The following is a 19,584-nucleotide window of genomic DNA, read 5'->3' on the forward strand; positions in this document are numbered from 1 at the left end:
CACCCCCGGTAGTCGGCTGTTCCAACCACCTCCGCGGGTCCGGAAGTTAGCGCCGGCCCGCCCCCAGGGCCGGAAGTCAGCCGCCAGCAGGTCCAGAGGCCCTGAGGTCCCTCCCGCTCCGCGTCAATGCCCGCAGGTTAGTGTCCGCGTTAGGCGCCTGGGGCCATGCTGCCGTCGGGGGTCGCGGGGCGGGCTGGGAGCGGCTCCCACGTCCCGGTGTCCTTCCGGGAGCGCGATCTCGGGACCTAGCCCTGGTTGATGCCCCGGGGGCCTGGCGCGCGAGACGGCGGGGCTCGAGCGGCGGCCGCAGGGGCAGGCGGGGGCGTGACCTCGCCCCGTGGGCGGCTGAGACACGCGTGGGGACAGATGAGAAATGTGAGGATAGGGAGCCGGTGCCGTCCCAGGATCCTGGCTGGCGTCGTTTGTGTGACTTTCGCAACTGTGAGAAATTTGACCTGACTTTTACAGGGGCTGTCTGAAAGGCTACCGAGAACGGGATTCCTGGAGCCTGCGTTTCGAGCGTATTGCAGGCTGCAGGGCACAATTCTCCACGTGTGGAAGATCGGCCCCCTTGGCGACTCATTCCCTCAGCAGATACTCTGGGACCTGCGGACCCTCCGCTGGGTGTAGCCCGTTGTCTTGGCGGCTGGAGGAGACCGCAGAGCTGACTTTCTCGGTCAGTGCCAGTAGACTCAGACCGTGATGAACTTTCAGTTCCCCTTCCGGGAGGCCAGCACAGGGAACTAGGGCGTTCCGGTAGGTTCTGGTAGGGTGCTGGAAGTGTGAAGGCTGCTGGGGGCTAATGGTTTTCAGGAGACCAAGGTTTCCAGGTCAGATGGCGCAGGCGATGACCGAGTGCTTGTTGATACTTTGGGAGTCTGAGCAGGAGACGTAGCCCCAGTGCAGTCATTGAAGCTGAGCAGAGAAGGGCCTTCCTTACAGAGGAAATGGGCCTCTAGGGGTTTAAGTGACTTGCCTGACCGCAGAGACGGCAGCCAACACAGGTTGACTGGTTCCTGTGCCTGTGTGGGCCTTGCAGGTGGGTGCCCCGGCTTCCTGTCCTGGAGAGGAGCTGAGTGCTTGTGGGCAGTGGCTCAAGGACTCCAGCTGTCTGTGTGTCTGCCCCTCCCAGCCCGCGGTCGCCTGTCTAGAGTGGTGGCAGTACGTTCCAGGGATGTACATGCAGGTGGAGACGCGCACCAGCTCCCGCCTCCATCTGAAGAGGGCTCCGGGCATCAGGTCCTGGTCCCTGCTGGTTGGTAAGAACGCCTTTATTTCTTCTCAAGTTAAAATTCTAAGTTGAAAAATTCTAAAGATGAAAATGAAACTAAATTTTTGTTCTGTTCTACTAACCCAAAACATAGTAGCAATTGTTTAACTTCTTTGTATCCTTCCAACTTTTATCCTAGGCGCATGTTACAGGTGATCTGTCTGTTTCATCCTTTGGTTGACACCTGCATGCACTCCTGGGGTCCCTTACTTCCTTATTTGCTTGCTTTCATACACTTGGTCCCCAGCGTCTCATTTATTCTCGAGCCCATGTGACGGGCGACAGTGAGGAGTAAGTGGGGGAGGCCCCGGCCTCTGTCCGTGTCACTACCCACTGGAGGCCCCACACCGCCCGGCAGCTGCCCTGGCCTAACTGATCCGAAGGGTGAGGAGAGGGCCACTGTGCCTTCAGCGGTCCGTCTCTGGTCCTTCTTTCCCATGACCCTGCCTGCTCCATGTCAGGTGCCAGGTTGTGATTCTGCACCTGCAGTCTTGTCTGCATTCCACACCGGGTGCTGTTGACTCAAACCCACGTCAGGCTCCCCTTTCTGGTTCCCCCATTGGCCTTGGAGCTTCGTGTAGATGTGTATCCAGTGAACTGTGACTCATGTAGAGCATTCTCCTGAACAGGCTTACTGGATGTTCCCCCTACTTCTGAGCCTGGTGTCTCCTGGCCCACTGCTCCCTGCCCTCAGCTGTCCCTGGCAATGGGAAGGGTCTGTGGGTCCTGGGCTGGTGGTGGCCCAGTGGGAAGATGCCTGCTTTCTCCCTGCAGGAATCCTGTCGATTGGCCTGGCTGCTGCCTACTACAGTGGAGGTGAGCTGCTCATCTGCCCCCAGGACCCTCCTCAGCTGTCTGGAAAATAGAGAAAAGGAGGCAGCTTGACATTTGTGTCCGCCAGGACGTGGCTTTGGGGACTGGCTGCCTCTGCCTCTCTGGTTTGAGGGCACGGCCCCATCTTCATGTGCTGGTTTGTCCCTCACAGTGCATTTTTGGCTCGTATCTCCAGCATTTTCACTTGTTATAAAACATCCTTCAGAAATGCTCATGTCTGCCTCAGGTTCCGTTGCTGGGACGATCTGTTCTTTCAGCCATTCCCTGTGAGCGTTCCCACCTTCCTGCTGTCACAGACCAGGCTGTGATGGGCACCCTGGGTAGACGCCCAGGGGAGCTGAGGGCAGAGCTGGTGGAGCACGTCCTGAGTGACAGGCAGGGCCCGCAGTGCTGTGGGGCCTTGTGGGGGGATCCTTGCAGGTGTGGGCAGGTGGCTGGGCCCCAGATGCCACTCCAGCCCAGTGTCTGAGAGGTGGTCATGCTGGGGAGGGGTGGGGGCACCCCTGTGGGCACGTTGGCCTTTGCCCCTCTGCTGCCGTCCCTCACCCGCTATCTCCTGTGTCTGCTCCCCAGACAGTCTGGGCTGGAAGCTCTTCTATGTCACAGGCTGCCTGTTCGTGGCCGTGCAGAACCTGGAGGACTGGGAGGTGAGGCCGTGCAGGAAGGGCGCTGGGCTCCGGGCTTCCCTGCATGGGGATCAACGCAGGAAGAAAGGCCCCAGGGGCCTTGGGCCCCCGGCCTGAGACTTGAGCTTGGTGGGCTCTGCTGGCCGGACTCGGCCCCTGGACGTCGCCTGTCTGTGAGCAGCTCTGGGCCAACGACCCTGCTGAAGCTGTCATTCTAGAATTTCTGGTGAAATAGAAGGGCGGGTCCGCCTCCCTCACCACTCTTGTCCCCCTTCGCGTGTCCTTCGAGCCGCCTGGCCTGCTCTGCGTTCCGTCCCCCGGCCTCCATCCCACGTTTAACGCCCTGCTCGCTGCACTCACTTCTCTTTCTTGTGTGAAAGAGTGTCCCTCTTCGTTTCGCCCTGGCCCGTGGAGGGATCAGGCTGCGGGGCCCTGGGGTTCTGACTGGAATGGGTGGGATGGCTCCTTGAGAGCCTGTGCTGGTGAGGGTGTGGATGCAGTCTGCGAGGTCTGTGTGTCAGGCTGGCACCCAGGCCAGCAGCCAGGTGACCACCTCTGGCCGGTGTTGTAGGAAGTTGTCTTCAACAAGAGCACTGGGAAGGTGGTGCTGAAGACGTTCAGCTTGTACAAGAAGCTGCTGACCCTGTGCAGAGCAGGCCACGACCAAGGTGAGGTATCACGGGACAGGACACAGGGTGCACGTGCCCGGCTGTGATGGCAGGGACCTGGCCTGAGGCCTGGACACCGGCTGGGCTCCAGCTGGCCGCTTGGTGACCCAGGTTGTGTCCTGCCTCGTGGACACTGTGTGCCCTGGACCTGCCCAGGCCCGAGGAAGTTGCTGGGCAGCCTCAGCTCAGTGACTAGCCATTCGAGACCAGGAAGGCACTTTCCAGCTTCTGGGGGAGATGAAGCAGGAAGCCCACGCTCCCTGACCTGTTAGACCCTTGCGGGAAAAGCAGCGGGCTTTCTAGGGGGAACATGGGTCTTCGGGAACTTCCTTCTTACCCAGACAGGATGTTAACTGATCCTGCACTGCAGTCACTGACCTGTGACATCTAAGGTCAGGGTCTTGGCGTCCTCTGGGGCCCAGCCTCAGACACAGACTGGCACGTTTTCTGCTTCACGGCTGGTGTGACTCGATCCCCCATGGCCCTGAAGTCACTGTCAGCACGCAGGCGAGAGGGGTGGGGCGGGGGGAACACGGCCCTGACTTGGCCCTGCCCACAGTGGTGGTCCTGCTCAGCGACATCCGGGATGTGAACGTGGAGGAGGAGAAGGTCCGCTACTTTGGGAAGGGCCACGTGGTGGTGCTTCGGTTTGCCACGGGCTTCTCCCACCCCCTCACCCAGAGCGCTGTCATGGGCCACCGCAGGTAAGTGAGGGTGGGTGACCTGATGGCCCAGGGCTGCCCACCTGTGCCCCTCACCTCCAGCCAGGTGGCCCCACAAGACTGCCCAGCGGGCAGGGCAGAGAGAGCTCAGAGGAATGGGGGGAGGTGAGGCTGTGGGGCACACCACCTGCTAGGGAGATGTCAGGGGTCCCCACAGGGACAGGAGACAGGACATCAGGGGTCCCCCTGTGGGGTCAGAGGGCTGGGCTGGGGTTGGGGGAAGACCCCTGGAGGTGCTGGATGTAGGTGGCCCAGGACGAGACTGGCTTGGTCTCCCTGGCCATTGCGGGGTGGCCAGCACTTCTGCCATGGTCACCCACCCTTCCTCCTGGGCCGACCTGGACCAGTGACGTGGAAGCCATCGCCAAGCTGATCGCTACTTTTCTGGAGCTGCACCGTCTGGAGAGTCCGGCAGAGCTGTCTCAGAGCAGTGACAGTGAGGCTGACGACCCTGGGAACCAGAGCTGACCCCCTGGAGCTCCCCGACCCCGCCTCGGTTCTGACAGTGCCTCAGCAGGCCTGACGGGCCACCTGCGCGTCTCAGTCCTCATCTCCCAGCCATGTCCCCAGGAGTCGCTGGGCAGGACCCTCAGCTGTTTCTGCTGCTTGCACAGCAGGACCTTCTCTGCAGGCTCCGTGGTGTCCAGGGAGGGCACAGGCCTCCTCCTGGAATCAGACAGTCTGCTGGGGCAGCGTGGCCTGGTCTGGACAGGCCCTTAGCCATGTGGGGCTCAAGCCTCTGAAACGGGAAGGAAGGACACCCAGGAGCCCAGGGCGTGAGGCCCAGGGCTGAGCTCTCTGAGCAGGAAGTCAGCTCCCAGGGCGCCATGAGGTTTCAGCAGGCGGCAGTGGGGCGAGCAGCTGGTCCGGCTCTGAGGACGCCGTCCTTGGGAGTCCTCGGGTCTCCTGCCCTGCCCCCCCTGCCCATCACCTCCCTTGCTGGACGTCCTCAGGGAGGTGCTGGCCCCTGAGCTGCTGGGGCTCAGGGTGGATGCCCAGGGGCCCACCTGGTTGCTGTGCTGAAGCCACTCCCAAGGCCTCCCCAGCCTGCAGACCGCTGTCCACACTGGGGCCTCGTCTCAGGTTCAACCAGGGCTGCAGCCAGCTTCTCATGGGGAGGGTAACCTCCTGCCCCCACCTTAGCAGAGGCAGGTTTTCTAGGCTCGTGCAGCATTGAAAAGCAGGATCCTCCCCTCAGAAATCAGTTCCCCAGCTTCTTGGGAGCCCTGGCGGCTGGGCCTGTTTGTGCGTGGCCGGGATGGGCCAGGCTCACGGCCGCCCTTCAGCAGGGCCTGGGCCGCCAGCTACAGCCACTCCCATGGAGGCTGACCCCTGCCTGCACCACTGGTTTTCTCCCACTTCCCTGGACCCAGGTCAGTCCCTCAGGTTCGGCGTGAGCCCAGAGCACCCCTGCATGGCGCCTGTGAGGCTGTGCCCCCGGGAATGGCGGGTGGAGCAGGTTCTGAGGCTGCCTGGGCCAGAGACCGTGACTTCTGGGGAACTTGAGAGAAAGGAGACTTCCCTTCTTGGGGTGGTTGCCAGCCAGCCCTTGGTTTGGGGACGTGGTCACTTAAACATGCCGGTTAGGTTTTTAAGTGGTTGAATCTCAAATTCTTTTTCTGCAGAAGTGTGGAACACTGTATTTGGTTTCTAGCGTGTTCGCCCCTAGGCTGGAAGAGGCCCTGAGACCAGGGGGAGGGTGTTTGGCGGCTCCCCTCCCGCAGGGCTGGGTTGGGTGAGAAAGGAGGCTCTCTGGCCATGGTCAGGGCCCAGCTGCCACCAGCGGGAGCTGGGGTGGTGCCGGAGTCCTTCAGATCTTTGTCAGTGGCGTTTTTGGCTTCTACTCCTTTTTATTTCAAAGGAATTAAAGTTCTACATGCTGACCACAAAACAGGCCTGGTGTGCCTTTTCCCCCAAGCTGTTTTCTTCCCAGGGCCACTGGTCAGCAGGAGTGCGTGCTGGGCTGGGGGCAGCTGGACGAGGGCAGGGAGGCCGCCAGCCCAGGCTCGGCACTTCCCGCAGGGGGCCTGGCCTGCGTCCCGCCCGGGCTGGCTGCCTCACCAAGGTCCTCCAGCAGAGTCTGCAGCCGCCGCAGGCTGGGCTGCATGTTCTCCTCCAGCCATTCCTCCACCGTGTCCGGGTAGAAGACACGCTGCAGGGCGGCCTCCAGCTCCTCCCGGAGGGCACTCCACCTGGTCAGGAGACTAAGGACCAGGATGGTGGTGAGCCCGCCTGGCGAGGACCCTGGGCATAGCTCACGGCCTATGTGCTACATTCCTGTCTTGAGCAACCCCTGGGCCAGTACGTCCCGAGCCCCAGCTTCACCCATCCTTAAAACGGGGCTGTGCGCGCCAGATGCATGGGGCTGTGGGGAGTGACTGACTGACTGTCGTGGTTGATCTCTGACACTGGAAGGCACCCGCGCCTGGCTGGAGGGGTTTCTCTTGGTGCAGGGACCTGATGACAGCTGCCTGCATTTTACGCTCAGTGGGGAGTCTCCTGGCCTCAGCTCAGAGCCAGGAGCGGAGGGAGGGCTGGCTGGGCCCCTGTCCCCAGGGTGACACACAGCAGTGGGGCTGGGATCGGCCCCAGGCAGCCTGGTTCTACACTGAGCCCTAGACCCTGCTCAGGGTGTTGGGTGACCCCACCACTCAGGCAGGAATGCCCTAGGTGCTTGGACACCTAAGAGCACAGCTGATCAAGTGAGTCACCTGGGAACCCACGGCTGATACCTAGAGAGCTAGTGGGAAAGCTGCCAGCTGCAGCGGGGCGTGGGCAGCCGCAGGGTGGGCACCGGGTGGGTGCTGTACCTGAGTGCCTGCGGCTGGATGTGCTGGATCACGACGGGGTGGATGAGCTTCCGCCTGCGATGGTAGGGGCTGAACCAGCCCGTCACGTACCTGGGGGCAAGTCCACACACAGCTGGGCGTGTGGGGCTTGCAGGGCAGCCTCCATCGTGGTCCAATTAAGACCTGAAAATCTGGTAGTGTTTTGAAAGAGTGGTTCCCCCCCAGAAAGTCCTCTTGCAGGATGGCCATCAGTGGGGGCCTGCTACCCTGGCCACTCACCTGTCCCTCTCCAGCAGCGCATCCACGGAGTCGCGCAGGTGCAGGCTGACTTGGGTGACGAGGGCCAGGATGTCGCTGCCCGGGAAAGAGCCGGCCCCCTCGCTGCACAGAGAACGCTGAGCTGAGGACGGGTCCGACCGGGAGGGGAGAGGCAGGGCTGCGGTGAGGGGTTACCTCGCAAAATCCGTCATCTCCAGGCTTGGGATCCCGAGAAGCTTCTCCACTCTGGTTTTAACGTTTTCAGCAAAGCCTCCTGAAACCGACCATAGACGGTGGTCAGAGGGGCCTCTGAAGGAGGGCGGGCTCAGGCCCCGTGCCGGCTGGACTTCCAGGCCCTCGGCCCTGGTGGCGTGCACACCACTGGGGGACAGCGGGCCAGGCCCAGTCAGGCATGTGCCGCCCCCAGGACGGCAGGGAGGAGTGAGCCCGTGTGAAAATGTGTCCCACGAGCAACGAGAAAACAAGACCACGCAGAGACGCCGCTGAGACGCCGCAGGGCAAGCCCTCCGCCCTCCGGTGCCGCCCGCCCAGGTGGCACGCGCCGTCTGCAGCTGGGGTTTGTCCCGCGCTGAAGCCCCCAGAGCATCGGGACGACTGTGAGTTGCAGGTGACATGGATGCACCTCCAAGCTGGCACGCTGCTAGCCAAGGCTCCCTGCAGGGAGGGGCGCCGAGGCCCGGCGCTACGAGAACGCGGGCTTCTGCTCTGTCCCCCGCAGTTTAGAACCAATACTTCAGAAGACACCAGTCCTGTGCCTGCCTCCCTGCCCTCTGGCTCAGCACCTTGGGGTCCTCCTGCGCCAACACCACTCCGGCATCCTTCAAATTCCTACCTGGTCCCAGTGTGATGAACGCCATCCGTGTGCCCAAGGCCTCCCCACCCTCCCCACCCTCCCCACCGGCTTTTCTCCTCAAGGCTCTAAGCAACGCGCCCCGAGCACCTCTGCCTGCACCTGGCTGCTCCCCCAAGAACCAGGAGTGGGGGTGCTGCCCCCCAGGGCTGCTGGTGCCAACTCCACACCTGCCAGCACCAGGCATTCAGGATATTTAGACAGCAAAGGCGGACCCTTTCCCGTACCCCATCCACGAGGCATTTTTGTGTGGGTTTGCTGAGGGGCCCGGCCCCCTAACTTCCTGGCCTGTCTTGGGTTTAGGCTGCAGTGGGGTGGGGTAGGGGGGCGGCTGGCTGAGCCGGGGCTGTGGGTGCCTCCCTCACTGGCTGGAAGACCACTGTCCAGCCCCAGGGTGGTGGCGTTTGGGGGCACCGAGTGCTTGGCTCTGTGCCTTCTGCCCTCCCGACTTCCTGGGAGGAGCAGGGAGTCCATACCATGTAGGAGTGCCTGCAGACAGACAGCCAGGGACGGGATGCCCACGGGCAGCAGCTCACACAGCACGGAGAAGTGGTCGTACCTACGTGCACGGAGAGGGTGCTCAGCATAGCAGACGTTTGGGCACCAGCCACTGCGGCTTGTTCTGTGCAGTGGGTCCTCGGGGCCCAGGCTCCTCCCGCACCCTCCTCGGAGTGCCAGCTGTTTCCCCTTGACCGAACGCAGGAAGGCCACCCTGGATGGGCTGAGGAGGGCTGAGTGCCCCAGGGAACCGAGGCCACTTCCACCCTCCTGGGCCAGGCTGGCCCCAAGGGCATCCCTGGGGCCCGCGTGGCCGCACCTCTGCCAGCCGGTCAGGACGATGCCCCTCAGCGAGCCCGCCGGCACGCCACCCGCCACCTGCAGCCACTGCATGTGGTTCTGGAGGTGGTGCTCGATTGGGGTCAGGGCCTGGCTGGCCCCCGTGGCCCCCTTGAAGGCGCTGGCGGCCCACAGCTGTGAAAAGCCGCTCCTCTGGTACTTCTCCACGAGGAGGGCTGCGTGGGGAAACGAGACACGTGACCGGTGGGGCCCCAGGAGAAAACGCGCCTGTCTGGGCAGAGAACCGGGAGGGGCCTGGCACTGACCCTTGCCATGGACGTCCAGGTCGGCACCGTAGTCCCAGAGCACGGGCTCCACCAGCTGCGGCACCCTGGATGCTGGAAGCGGAGAGAGGCCGTGGGTGCCCACCCCTCTGACCCCTGTTCTTGAGTGAAGACAGATTTAAGTACAGACTCAACACTGCGCGTGATTCAGGCAGTAAACACCAGGCTGCAAAGCCAGCCAGCTTTAGAGTGACTGGACCTGCTGGAGCTGCGAGGGGTGAGCCCCAGGCCGGCGGTGCCAGAGCCTCTGCGAGGGGGCAACGCCACCTGCATGTGGGGCGCCAGGCCCAGGTACGACAGGAACACACCGCTGATTGTACCCGATTATAATTAATCCCAACCCAGGTGGCTACACGTGGGCAGTGGCTGCAGCGAGGACACCTAGGCCCTGCAGAAGTGTGGGCAGCAACCTCCCATCTCCCCCCAGAGCCTCAGGCAGGCTGGGTCCTGGGGGGCCAAGGGAGCTGGGGGGCACTACTGCCCTCCACCAGCTGCGAGAACCTTGGAAGAAGGCCCTGCAGGGCTGACCATGCAGGCATGTGGGGCCCAGGCCACAAGGAACGCTGGACACTCAAGGCCCCCTGGGGCCCCGTGCTGTCCTCCAGGTCAGATCCATCACAACCGTACTCTCGAAAGACTCTCCAGCACCTTTTAGGGGAATGGCGTTCTCACGAGAGGAGCACATGATGTGGACCTAACGGGGTCATCTGGAGTGGGAAACCCAGGTGTGGGCCCACCATGGGGGTTCTCCATGGTGTCAGGGGCTTGGAGCAGCTCCGCTTCCTTCCCCCGCAGCCCCAGGAAGCCCCCATGCTCAGTGCGGCCTGCCCCTGTGGCTGACCTGAGAGCTGGTCCTCAGGGATGTCCCGTAGCATGTCGTCCCACACCAGGGGCGTTGTGGTGGGGTGCTGGGCCAGCACATGGCCAGCCACCGCCTCCATGTGGGACAGACACAGCTCCGCTTTGGTGTTGGGCTCCTGCTGCAGCCAGCGCCTCGAGGTCTCCCCCTCGCCAAGGTAGTAGACCTGGGAGGGAGATACAGGTGGGTTCCCCCAATCCCCTATCCTCACCACGGGCACTCAGGCGAGGCCAGGGATCATGCTGTGACCTAGGAGACTTTGGGGGCAGCTGCCCGTGGGAGGCGGCAGCCAAGGATGGGCCTGCCTTCTGCACTGAGACCCAAACCTCTGCTCACAACTTCCTGTGGGCCGGTGGTCAGCAGGCAGGAGGTGGGAATGCCCAGATGTCCACCCACAGAAGATGGCCCGTCCCCATGATGGAAGGTCACTCAACCACAGCACGGATGAAGCTGGAGAACCGGGGCCTCCACTAGGACCGGAAGGGGCTGGTCCGCTGAGAGAAAGGAGGCTGAGGGGTGCAGGGACGGAGGGTTGGGACGGGGAGGTGCAAGGTCCCAGGACCAGATGGTGGTGCTGGCGGCAAAGCACCGCCAAGGACTGAGAAGTGACCTGATGGTTCGCTTTGAAGTGGTTACAAAGGTAAATTCTATGTTCTGTGTATTTTACTACATAAGAAGATTTTTTGAAGATGAGGACCAAGCTCTGGGGTCCAGTGTCCGCAGACTGCCGTCCCAGCTCAGATGCCCGGAACTCAGACGAGCAGAGGCCTGCGGGTCACCGAGCTCGGCGGCTTGGACTCTTCCTGGCCCGAGATTCTTGAGGACAGGAGGGCACCCCAGAGCTGCCTTTCCAGCTGGTGCTCCGTGGCCCTAACTTCCCTTCTCCTGCCGTCCAAAACCATACTTCTTCAGTTGCAAGAGCAACTGGCTCAAACGCACATCCACACCGGCCCCAAGGACGTGAACCTGCCCTGACCAGGGGCTGCCCTCTGGCCCTTTGTGGGCAGGACAGTCATCCTCACCTGACCCACTAGCCTGCGCCCCACTTGGCTCCATGGGTCTCCCTGAGCGGTCACCTGTCAGCTGGGACCAAGACCCTCACTGGGGACATCTCTCTGCCAGCCTGTCTTTTGTCCTTGGTACTATTTTTCTATTTACGAGAAGAACCCACTGGGTGGGAGAAGGGGACCCTGGAGTGAAGAGGAGGGGCTGCCACAGAGCCGAGACACCCACCTCGTCACAGCCAATGTGGAGCCACCGCGCGCCCGGGTGCAGCCCCATCACCTGGTCGATCATGGCCCCGACCAGTGCCAGGGACTCGGCCTTGTGGGGGTTCAGGGTGTTGGGGAAGAGGGCCACTTCGCGGAGGTGAGCCAGAGCCTCGTGCTTCAGCACAAACTGTGGAGAGAGGACCAGAGCGCTTGGCGACGCAGTCCAGCTCCTGCTTGAGTCCTGCTGGGCCCCTGGGTCTGGACTCCCTGTCTGCTCAGGGTCCCCAGTGGGGCTGCGCTGCGGGAACCAGGCCCAGGGGCCGAGGGGGCAGCTCCGAGCATAGCCCTCCCTCCCTCCAGTCCTAACTGTGCTGCGTGAGAAAACCAAAGACAGTTTCTATTCACAGCAGAATTGCAAGTCGGGGGGTTCCTGCTGCAGTGAAGAGGTTGGCAAATCCTTCCCCCAAGACAAGTACAAAATGGAACCGTTGGTCAAAAACGACCACTTCAGGGCTCCAGAAACCAACTAAATGGGAACAACACATTGGGAAATGTCTGTTCATGAAAGACGCCTGCAACTTTAGGTGCAAACAGAGATCCTGCAGCTCTGCCCCTCCCTCCCAGGGCTGGCTGTGGGTGAACCAGCCCTCAGGGAAAACTCTTCGGAATTAGGTGGCCCCCAGGGGCCGCAGAGGTGACGTGTTCTCCTGCCACACACGGGGGCACTGGGGGCAGAGGGCTGGGAGGAGCGCAGGGGCCGCAGCAGACTGAGAACCGGCTGAGCTCAGGGTGCGGCCCCAGCCCCTGCGACACGAGGTGGGGGCCCCACAGCGAGCCCTGGCAGCCACCCCCAGGAGACCAGGCTCAAAATAAACGTAAGAATAAAGAGCCAAGAGAGGCATCAGTGGCCGCACACAGCTGGGGAGACAGACCCTGCAGGTGAAACCCTGGGAACGAGTCAGATTTGCTTTAACCCAGGGTCTGAAACATTCAGTTTTCAACCAGAAGTTCTGAGATGTGTAAATAAACTGGGAAGTGGGATCCAGACCCAAAGAAAAGAGATGTCTGTAGAACCTGATGCTAGGTAGTCCCAGGTGTTGGATTTATCAGACAATTGTTTCAAAGAAACTGCTATGAACATGTGCCCGGAATTAAAGGAAACTGTTTACAAGGAGGGAAATTAAAAGTCTGCTCACTGGCTCAGCAGCAGATCTGAAAGGTCAGAAGAGAGGCAGTGACTGGAACGAAAAGTCAATAGAAATGACTCCATCTGCGGAACTGAGCCTCGGAGACCCCGGGGTGACACGGAGCCACCAGCACACGGGCAGAGGGAGCCCCGGGAGGAGAGACGGGGACAGAAAATGCGAGGAAATGGCCCCAAACCTCCCCAAAGTGGAGAAGCTCATCATACCCCACAGAACAAAGGCAAAGACACCCAAACCCAGACGCGCCGTGAGCCGGCCGCCGAGGACACAGTTAAAACCCAGATGCGCCGTGAGCCAGCCGCCGAGGACACAGTCAACAGCGGACACGACTCGTTCACGGACTGGAAGGCTCCACGTGGCAGAGGCAATTTCCCCTCAAACCAACCGATTTGACAAAATCCCAAACTCCCAGCAAGCTTTCTCATAGATATGCAAAGTGATTCGAAACTATATGTGAAGAGTCAGAGGGACCGGAGTAACCAAGAGAATTCTGGAAAAGAAGAGGTTTGGGGACTCTCACTCCCTGGGCTGAAGACTCACAGTGAAGCCACACTAACCCAGACAACATGGGGTCCATTGGCAAAGGTACAGCGCACAGCTCCACGGAGCAGGACAGGGTCTAGAACGTTCTCACAAATGCACTCACTGGGTTTTTGACAAAGGTGCAAAGGCGACTCCAAATTCCAAAGAAAGGATGGTCTTTTCCACAACTGGTTTTGGCCCCACTGGTCAGGTGGTTCCACACCATGTGCAAGGAAAATGAAACTGAAACCCCACCTTAAGCCAAAAGCCCAAACGGAGTGACCGGCTGAACAGAAAATGTGCAGGTGTGAGACGTCAGAGTAGAACGGGAAAGGCTCTGGCCTGGCGATAGGCAAGGAGCTTAGGAATGCCGCCAAAGGCATGATTCGTCAAAGACGACTGACACACAGGAGTTCATCTCCGTTAAAGGCTTCTGCTCTTTGAAAGGCAACGTTAGGAGAATGAAAAGCCAAACTGAAGACTGGGAGAAAATATTTGCAAGTCACATATCTAACAAAAGACCTGTATCCAGAATGCATAAATCGCTTAAAACACTCGACATTTCAGAAAGCGGAACAGGCAGAACACTCAGACAGCGCTTCACTGCTCGAGAGGACCAGGCGCCGGCCCAGGTGAACACACGAGTCCCCTCCAGAAGGACTGGCCCTGCTGACACCTTGACTCTGGACTTCTGTCCTGCAGACCATGAGAGAACACACTTCTGTGGTTTAAGCTGCCTGGGTGGTTGTCCTCTGATCCGCCCTAAGAGCAGACGGCTGCCTCAGGAGCGGGAGAGCCTGGTGCAGCTGGGCTGTGCCTGGGCAGGGGAGGGCTTGGGAGATGGAGCGATGCTGGGAGCCTCGGGGGAGGGCTTTCCAGTAGGTCAGGCAGGGGTTCAGACAAGGACGGTGACAGCAGGACAGAGGGGCTGCTGATTCGGGAGATGGAGGAGCGAAGGCAGGACTTGACAGGGACGGGAAGGGCAGTGGGTGGGGGGTTGGGGCGCCGCAGCCCCTCCCTGAGGAGGAGGAGGAGATGAGGGACTGGAGCCCAGGGTCTGCACGAGAGATGGGGCTCCTGGGAGCCTGAGGACAGCGTAGGGAAGCAGGAGGGAGGGGCTCTGTCCAGAGAAGAATGTGAAGTGAGGGAGGGCCCTCAGGAGAAGCCATGGACACCCAGTCCGAGGCAGACGCTGGGGCATCCCCAGAAGCGGGGACCACGGGGGCTGTCGGTGATGCAAAGAGCCCAGAGAGTCAAGTAAAGGCACACTGAAACCTACCACAGATTTAGTGACCCGGAGGACTCTGGTGGCCTCGGAAGAGACCCCCAGGGGAACGTGGTCGCCTCCTCCAGGGTGGCAAGTGACAAGGGTGAGTCAGGACAGGAGCCCATAGAGCACAGCAGGGAGTGACCGGGACGCTGGAGGGCTGACCATGGGAGGGGTCCCAGATCAGGGGGCGACGCACAGGAGGTGCGAGTGGCTGGAGGGAAGACGAAGGGGGAGGACGGCCTAGACCTGCTGGCGTAGCTGCTAGAGGGAAAATGGAACCTGGCAGACAGTAAATCAACACGACGTTTAATCTGCTTCTTGTTTGAGGCAGACATGAAACGTTTTGAAGATCACATAGAAGCTCGGAAAAATATTTTCAGTGTTAGGTCAGAAAGGATGCAGACAGAGAAAACAGAAGGCACGTGTTCTTAATGCTATGTTTCACCTCACACAGGAATATTTTGATGGATACACGTTAAAAAGGAAAGCTGCCCCCATGCAGGGCCCCCAGGGCACCCCAGCTCTTACCGCCCCCTGGACTGAGGGGGGCTGTGACCTGGAGCTCCATGCTCCTGCAGTCCCCAGGGCAGAGCCCCTCTCTGCAGCGCTGAGCAGCACCCCTGGTGCACCCCAAACCCCTCGCCGCGGCACCAGGTGGCTTGTGTTCCTCCAACTCACCTCCATGTGTCCGAACGTCTGCACCAAGGGGACGACCTCCAGCTCGTTCAGTGCGGCCAGGCGCAGGATCTCTCTGATTTCCGAGGGGCTGGGAGACAAAAGACCATGCCAGCTCCGGTTCACGTCCCCCGGCCCGTCCTGGCCAGCCTCCCCGGGGACTCCACAGAGGAAACTAGCAGGGCAGTAACTCTGAAAAGCCCAAAGATACCCTCAGGTTTTCAGAGAAGACTCCCGTCCTGGAATTCAGGAGGTTGGTGCTCTGCTATGTCGCCAATTCAGAGCTTGCTTTTTACCAGCTATTCTGTCCCAAACTCTGCAAGAGGCTAAAGTCCTTTTATAGGAAACTGGGCCACACAAGGGATCATATTCTAGGGCGGGGGCAGGCAGCAGCCCTGAGAGCAAAGTCACCGCCTGTCTTTGTACAGCCCATGACCTAAGAATGGTTTCTACATTTTAAAACTGTTGAGGAAAATTTAAAAAGCAGTATTTTGTGACATGTGAAAACTGTATGGAATCCACACTTCAGTATCCACAAACAGGGCTTTATTGGGAGACAGCCGTGGCCACTCGTCACGTCTCCTGTGACTGCTCCCCACCCCCAGTCGTAACACAGACCAGGCGGGCCGCGCGGCCTGAAGTGCCTACCGTCTGGCCCTTTCCAGGAAAAGCTGGTGGCCCTTTAACAGAGGAGAGATGGAAGACGCTCAAGATCTGGGGATCAGCTCCCCTCCTGCAGGTGGGTGAGCCCTTGTAGGGAAGTGGCTGGTGGCGCACCTGCGGGCCCTCTGGGCCAGCGTTCCCCGCCAAGGCCAGTGAGGACGCCACCCCAGAAGGGCCCCTGCCTGCTCCACCGTGAGTTGTCATTTGTGAATTTATCTCAGTTTCTGTACGTGTTTGAACCATCTCTACAGTTAACCAGTTCTATAAATGTATCAACAACATAGAATTCTGTCTTTAAATACACCTTTTTTCTAATTTCACCAGAACCCTGCCACCTTTGCCACTTAAAGGAACAAAGGAACAAATCCTGTTCACCGTAGGGAGAAACACCAACACCTCGGGCAACCTCACAGCATCTCGGCTCTGGTGCACACCATTCCCGTTTCCCGTCCACACACGCACAACACACGTGTGCACACACACACTCGCGGAGTCAAACCGCCCCCCAGGCCACCAGCAAGAGGGTTGCTTTTTCTCACCCTTGTGGACACGGAACATTATAATTTTTCTAAAAGCTTCACAGTTCAGTGGCCAGAATGGCACTTCATTGTTTTATTTATTACTACCATAGGATTATTGGCCACTTTTCTTTCTTTTCTGGGATCAGATGTTCTTTGCCCATTTTCCGTTCGGGCTATTTGTTGCTGATTTATAGGGACACCCATCACTTTAAGGCCAGGCAGGGTGCACTGGTGACCACCCTGACCTCACTGACCCCCTCCACTCCCCTCCACTCTCCACTTCCCTGAAGAAGACCCGCTCGTGACCTTAAAGAGCAGCCCTCCTTCTGCCGCGGGGACCCTGGCTGTGTTCTGTACACACTTCGTACCAAAAGATGAGACTGATGCACGGGGTCACCGTGCTTCCTCTAGGGGAACCAAAGCTGACCCTTCTTTTCTGTTTCTTTAATTTATTATTGTTTTGTTTTTTTGGAGGACAGGAAGTAAGTAGGTTTATTTATTTATTTTAATGGAGGTGCTGGGGATGGAACCGAGGACCTCGTGCCTGCTAAGCACACGCTCCACCCCTGAGCTGCACCCTCCCCTCCGTTTTCTTTCTCTTTTAAATGGTTCCAAATTCCTTCAGTGAAGTTGCTTTACTCTGATGATTAAAGATGGGCATTTGACGACACCGGAGAGGGTGTCCTGGGTTCAGCTCTTGCCCGCCCCCCCCCCCCCGCAAACCCCTCCGGCTCCGCCAAGGCGGCCGGAGTACCTGTACGCATGCTCGGCCCGCAGCAACCTCAGGGGGCCCTCGTAGGGAAACATGTCTTCATATTCGATGAGGAGACCGTCTGCACCCAGGGCCCGGAACAGGGGGAAAATCTGGGGAGAGACGGGGATGCCGTGAAGAAGTGACATGGACGGGGAGTGACGCACGTGCTGCCACAGACTTCCAGCTTGTGGACCGGGACTGCAGATCTCCGTATTTCCCTGGAAACTCGTCACCTGCAACGTGAACTCTGAGTTACACCAAGTCAAACTCTACCGCGGCGACGTGTTCACTTGACACGGCAGGGCAGGGGCAGGGAGACAGTGCGCTGCGGAGCCGCAGATGCCTGGTGGCCGGGCTGGGCAGGGACAGACGGCTAGTCATCAAGGAGAGCAGCGTGCGTGAGGGGGTGGGGAGCTTCTAGAGCACAGGGAGCTGGGGGCTGGGCTGTGGGGGCCTCGGGGGCCTGAAGAGAAGGAGGTGAGCGCCTGGGAGGAGCCACAGAGGAGGGGGATGCGGGAGCAGACAGGCTGTCCCGCTGGCTCGGGGGCCTCCCCGGTTCTCCCACCTCTCTCGCTGCCTTTACTTCCTGTCCTCCAGGGTTTTCAGAACTAGTTCACACTCCTGCGCACAGCCCTGAGGTTGGCGCCAAGTTCAGGGTGGCGCTGTGGGAGGGGATGCCCGGCAGGCACCTAGAACAGCACAGCCACCTCCAGACAAGGGCGGCGGCAGACTTGGCACGACCGCAGCGCCCTTGTTGATTTTGCCCCGTCTCAGCTTTCTCTCCCCAAGAACGCAGGACGTTCTGAACCACGCTGGGAGAACAGGGAGATCAGCTGGCAATTCACGAAATGGGTGAGCAAACTACCGACTGCAAACTACAAGAAGGACGGAGCGTGGAAGGAGTCACTGACGCAGGCTGGACATGTGCACAGATGAGACACGCCGGTTACAGCATTTTCACATTTTCTCAGCGTTTCTGCTTCTGTTTGCCTCGCAGCCGCTGGGCCATCTGCCCACGGGGTGGCCTCCTTGACGTTTGTTGTAGGCGGGCTTGTGCTATGGGTGGTTGAGAGGCTGCTAAGCTCAGCCTGAGGGACCTGGGAGTCCCAGCTGCCCGAGAGTCACCGATACACGTCCCTCCCCTGCATCCAGGCACTGGACTGGGGCGGAGGAGGTTTTTATCACAGAGCTGTACGAACGCACAAATGCAAGAGTGTTATGCCACGAGCCCTCACGCCTCCAGCATTCAGGTTCAACACTGTGCCAATTTCATTTCACGTAATTTCCACTTTTCCTCTGTGAATGGAACATTTTAAAGCAAATCCCAGACAGTGTGTTTTTTCACCTATGAACAGTTCAGTACACAGTTGGCCCTTGAACAACACAAGTTTGAACTTCACGAGTCCACCCATACGCGGACTTCTGTCACTGAACAGGCACTACAGTGCTGCACAGTCCACGGCTGGTTGGATCCGTGGCTGCGGAACAGTGGACGTGGACAAACCGTGCTACGGAGGACCAGCTCCAGGTTGCAGGCAATTTCGACTGCGTGGAGGGTCAGAGCCCCTAACTTCCACGTTGTTCAAGGATCACCTGTTTATCTCTGATGAGCACTTATCAAAACAGGGCATGACCACAACAGCACTCTGACACCCGGACAAGTAATTCCCTGGTGCCACTCAGGTCCAGATCTTCCTGTCACTGGAATCTTTCCACAGGTGGCTTGTTTGAACCTGATCCAGACAAGGTCCAAAGCTGCATTTTTTGGAATGGATCTTTTTAAGGGTCTTTTGATTTTCAACAACCCCTGTGCTTTTTTTTTTTCCCAACATGTTTGTTGATAAATCCAAGCGATCTGTTTTGTACAGGTTCCCAAACTGTGGCTTTGCTGGGCAGTATTCTCAGGACAGCCCTCCGTGTGCCTGCCGTTCCTGTGCACGCAGGCGGTCAGAGATGGAGGCGTGCTAAGGATCTGGCTTCCTTTTTTGGCATTATCTCACAGGTGGTTCTAGAAGACTCAAGTCTGGCTGTCCCACTGGAGTGATGTTGGGCTGACCAGTGGGTTCAGGGGGCCTCAGTCAGATCCACCCTGGACCCTAGTGGTTTTACAACCGCTGACCACTGTTACCCAGCCAGCACCAAAGAGTCGCCAGGTGGAGACTGTCCAGTGCCGTCACCCCTTCTGTATCTCTGGCTGGAATTCTTTACAGGACTCCCTCTCTGCAGTTGCCAGGTAGAGACTGTCCAGTGCCGTCACCTCTTCTGTATCTCTGGCTGGAATTCTTTATAGGACTTCCTCTTCGCAGTCGCCAGGTGGAGACTGTCCAGCACCATCACCCCTTCTGTGTCTCTGGCAGGAACTCCTGACAGGACTCCCTCTCCGCAGTCGCCAGGTGGAGACTGTCCAGTGCCGTCACCCCTCCTATGTCTCCGGCTGGAATTCTTTACAGGACTCCCTCTCTGTGGTCTCCAGGTGGAGACCAGACCGTCCAGTGCCGTCGCCCCTCCTGTGTCTCCAGCTGGAGCTCCTGACAGGACTTCCTCCCTGCAGTCACTTGATTTCGCCTGTCCTGATGCTGCAGCTGAAGCTTATTCCCCAGAAAGCTCGCTTGGTTCTTGGATGTTTGTAATAGTTGGTCTGTGGCCTTTATACCTAGAGATCAGTTTGGCTGGATACAAAATCCTTGATTCATTATTTATTTTTCTGAGTATTTTAAATACACCTCCCGACCCTAACCCTGACCC

General features: G+C 59.4%; 2 protein-coding genes across 12 annotated transcripts in view; one reads left to right on the forward strand and one right to left on the reverse strand.

Moving 5' to 3' along the window:
- Positions 1-6,011, forward strand: LOC105102226 (cytochrome b-245 chaperone 1). Of its 8 annotated transcripts, none has more exons than XM_031469434.2 (8): positions 1-136; positions 469-756; positions 1,040-1,259; positions 2,045-2,086; positions 2,678-2,751; positions 3,302-3,398; positions 3,958-4,102; positions 4,468-6,011. In XM_031469434.2, exons 3-8 carry the CDS (start codon positions 1,175-1,177, stop codon positions 4,586-4,588), a joined length of 564 nt encoding a protein of 187 aa, XP_031325294.1. In that variant the 5' UTR covers positions 1-136; positions 469-756; positions 1,040-1,174; the 3' UTR covers positions 4,589-6,011. The 8 variants fall into 8 exon arrangements, with proteins under 8 accessions (XP_031325294.1, XP_064351406.1, XP_031325296.1 ...); XM_064495336.1 differs by having other exon boundaries at positions 2,711-2,751; XM_031469436.2 differs by having other exon boundaries at positions 1,133-1,259.
- HEXD (hexosaminidase D) overlaps positions 6,003-19,584 on the reverse strand; it is a 16,796-nt gene continuing 3,214 nt past the window's right edge. The window contains exons 1-12 of one of the 4 annotated variants that reach the window (XM_064495334.1): positions 17,405-19,546; positions 16,840-16,949; positions 14,905-14,992; positions 11,252-11,416; positions 10,001-10,184; positions 9,142-9,213; positions 8,856-9,051; positions 8,515-8,597; positions 7,363-7,441; positions 7,189-7,290; positions 6,931-7,020; positions 6,003-6,324 (exon numbers count right to left, since the gene is read on the reverse strand). In XM_064495334.1, the coding sequence (XP_064351404.1) occupies positions 6,063-6,324; positions 6,931-7,020; positions 7,189-7,290; positions 7,363-7,441; positions 8,515-8,597; positions 8,856-9,051; positions 9,142-9,213; positions 10,001-10,184; positions 11,252-11,416; positions 14,905-14,992; positions 16,840-16,892 (1,374 nt within the window). In that variant the 5' untranslated portion in view covers positions 16,893-16,949; positions 17,405-19,546 and the 3' untranslated portion in view covers positions 6,003-6,062. Of the gene's footprint in view, positions 6,325-6,930; positions 7,101-7,188; positions 7,291-7,362; positions 7,442-8,514; positions 8,598-8,855; positions 9,052-9,141; positions 9,214-10,000; positions 10,185-11,251; positions 11,417-14,904; positions 14,993-16,839; positions 17,073-17,404; positions 19,547-19,584 lie in introns of those variants that run through there. The other 3 variants (XM_010995509.3, XM_064495333.1, XM_064495335.1) reach the window with 3 other exon arrangements.

Source organism: Camelus dromedarius, chromosome 16 (assembly GCF_036321535.1).
Source record: "Camelus dromedarius isolate mCamDro1 chromosome 16, mCamDro1.pat, whole genome shotgun sequence".
Classification (NCBI taxonomy): domain Eukaryota; kingdom Metazoa; phylum Chordata; class Mammalia; order Artiodactyla; family Camelidae; genus Camelus; species Camelus dromedarius.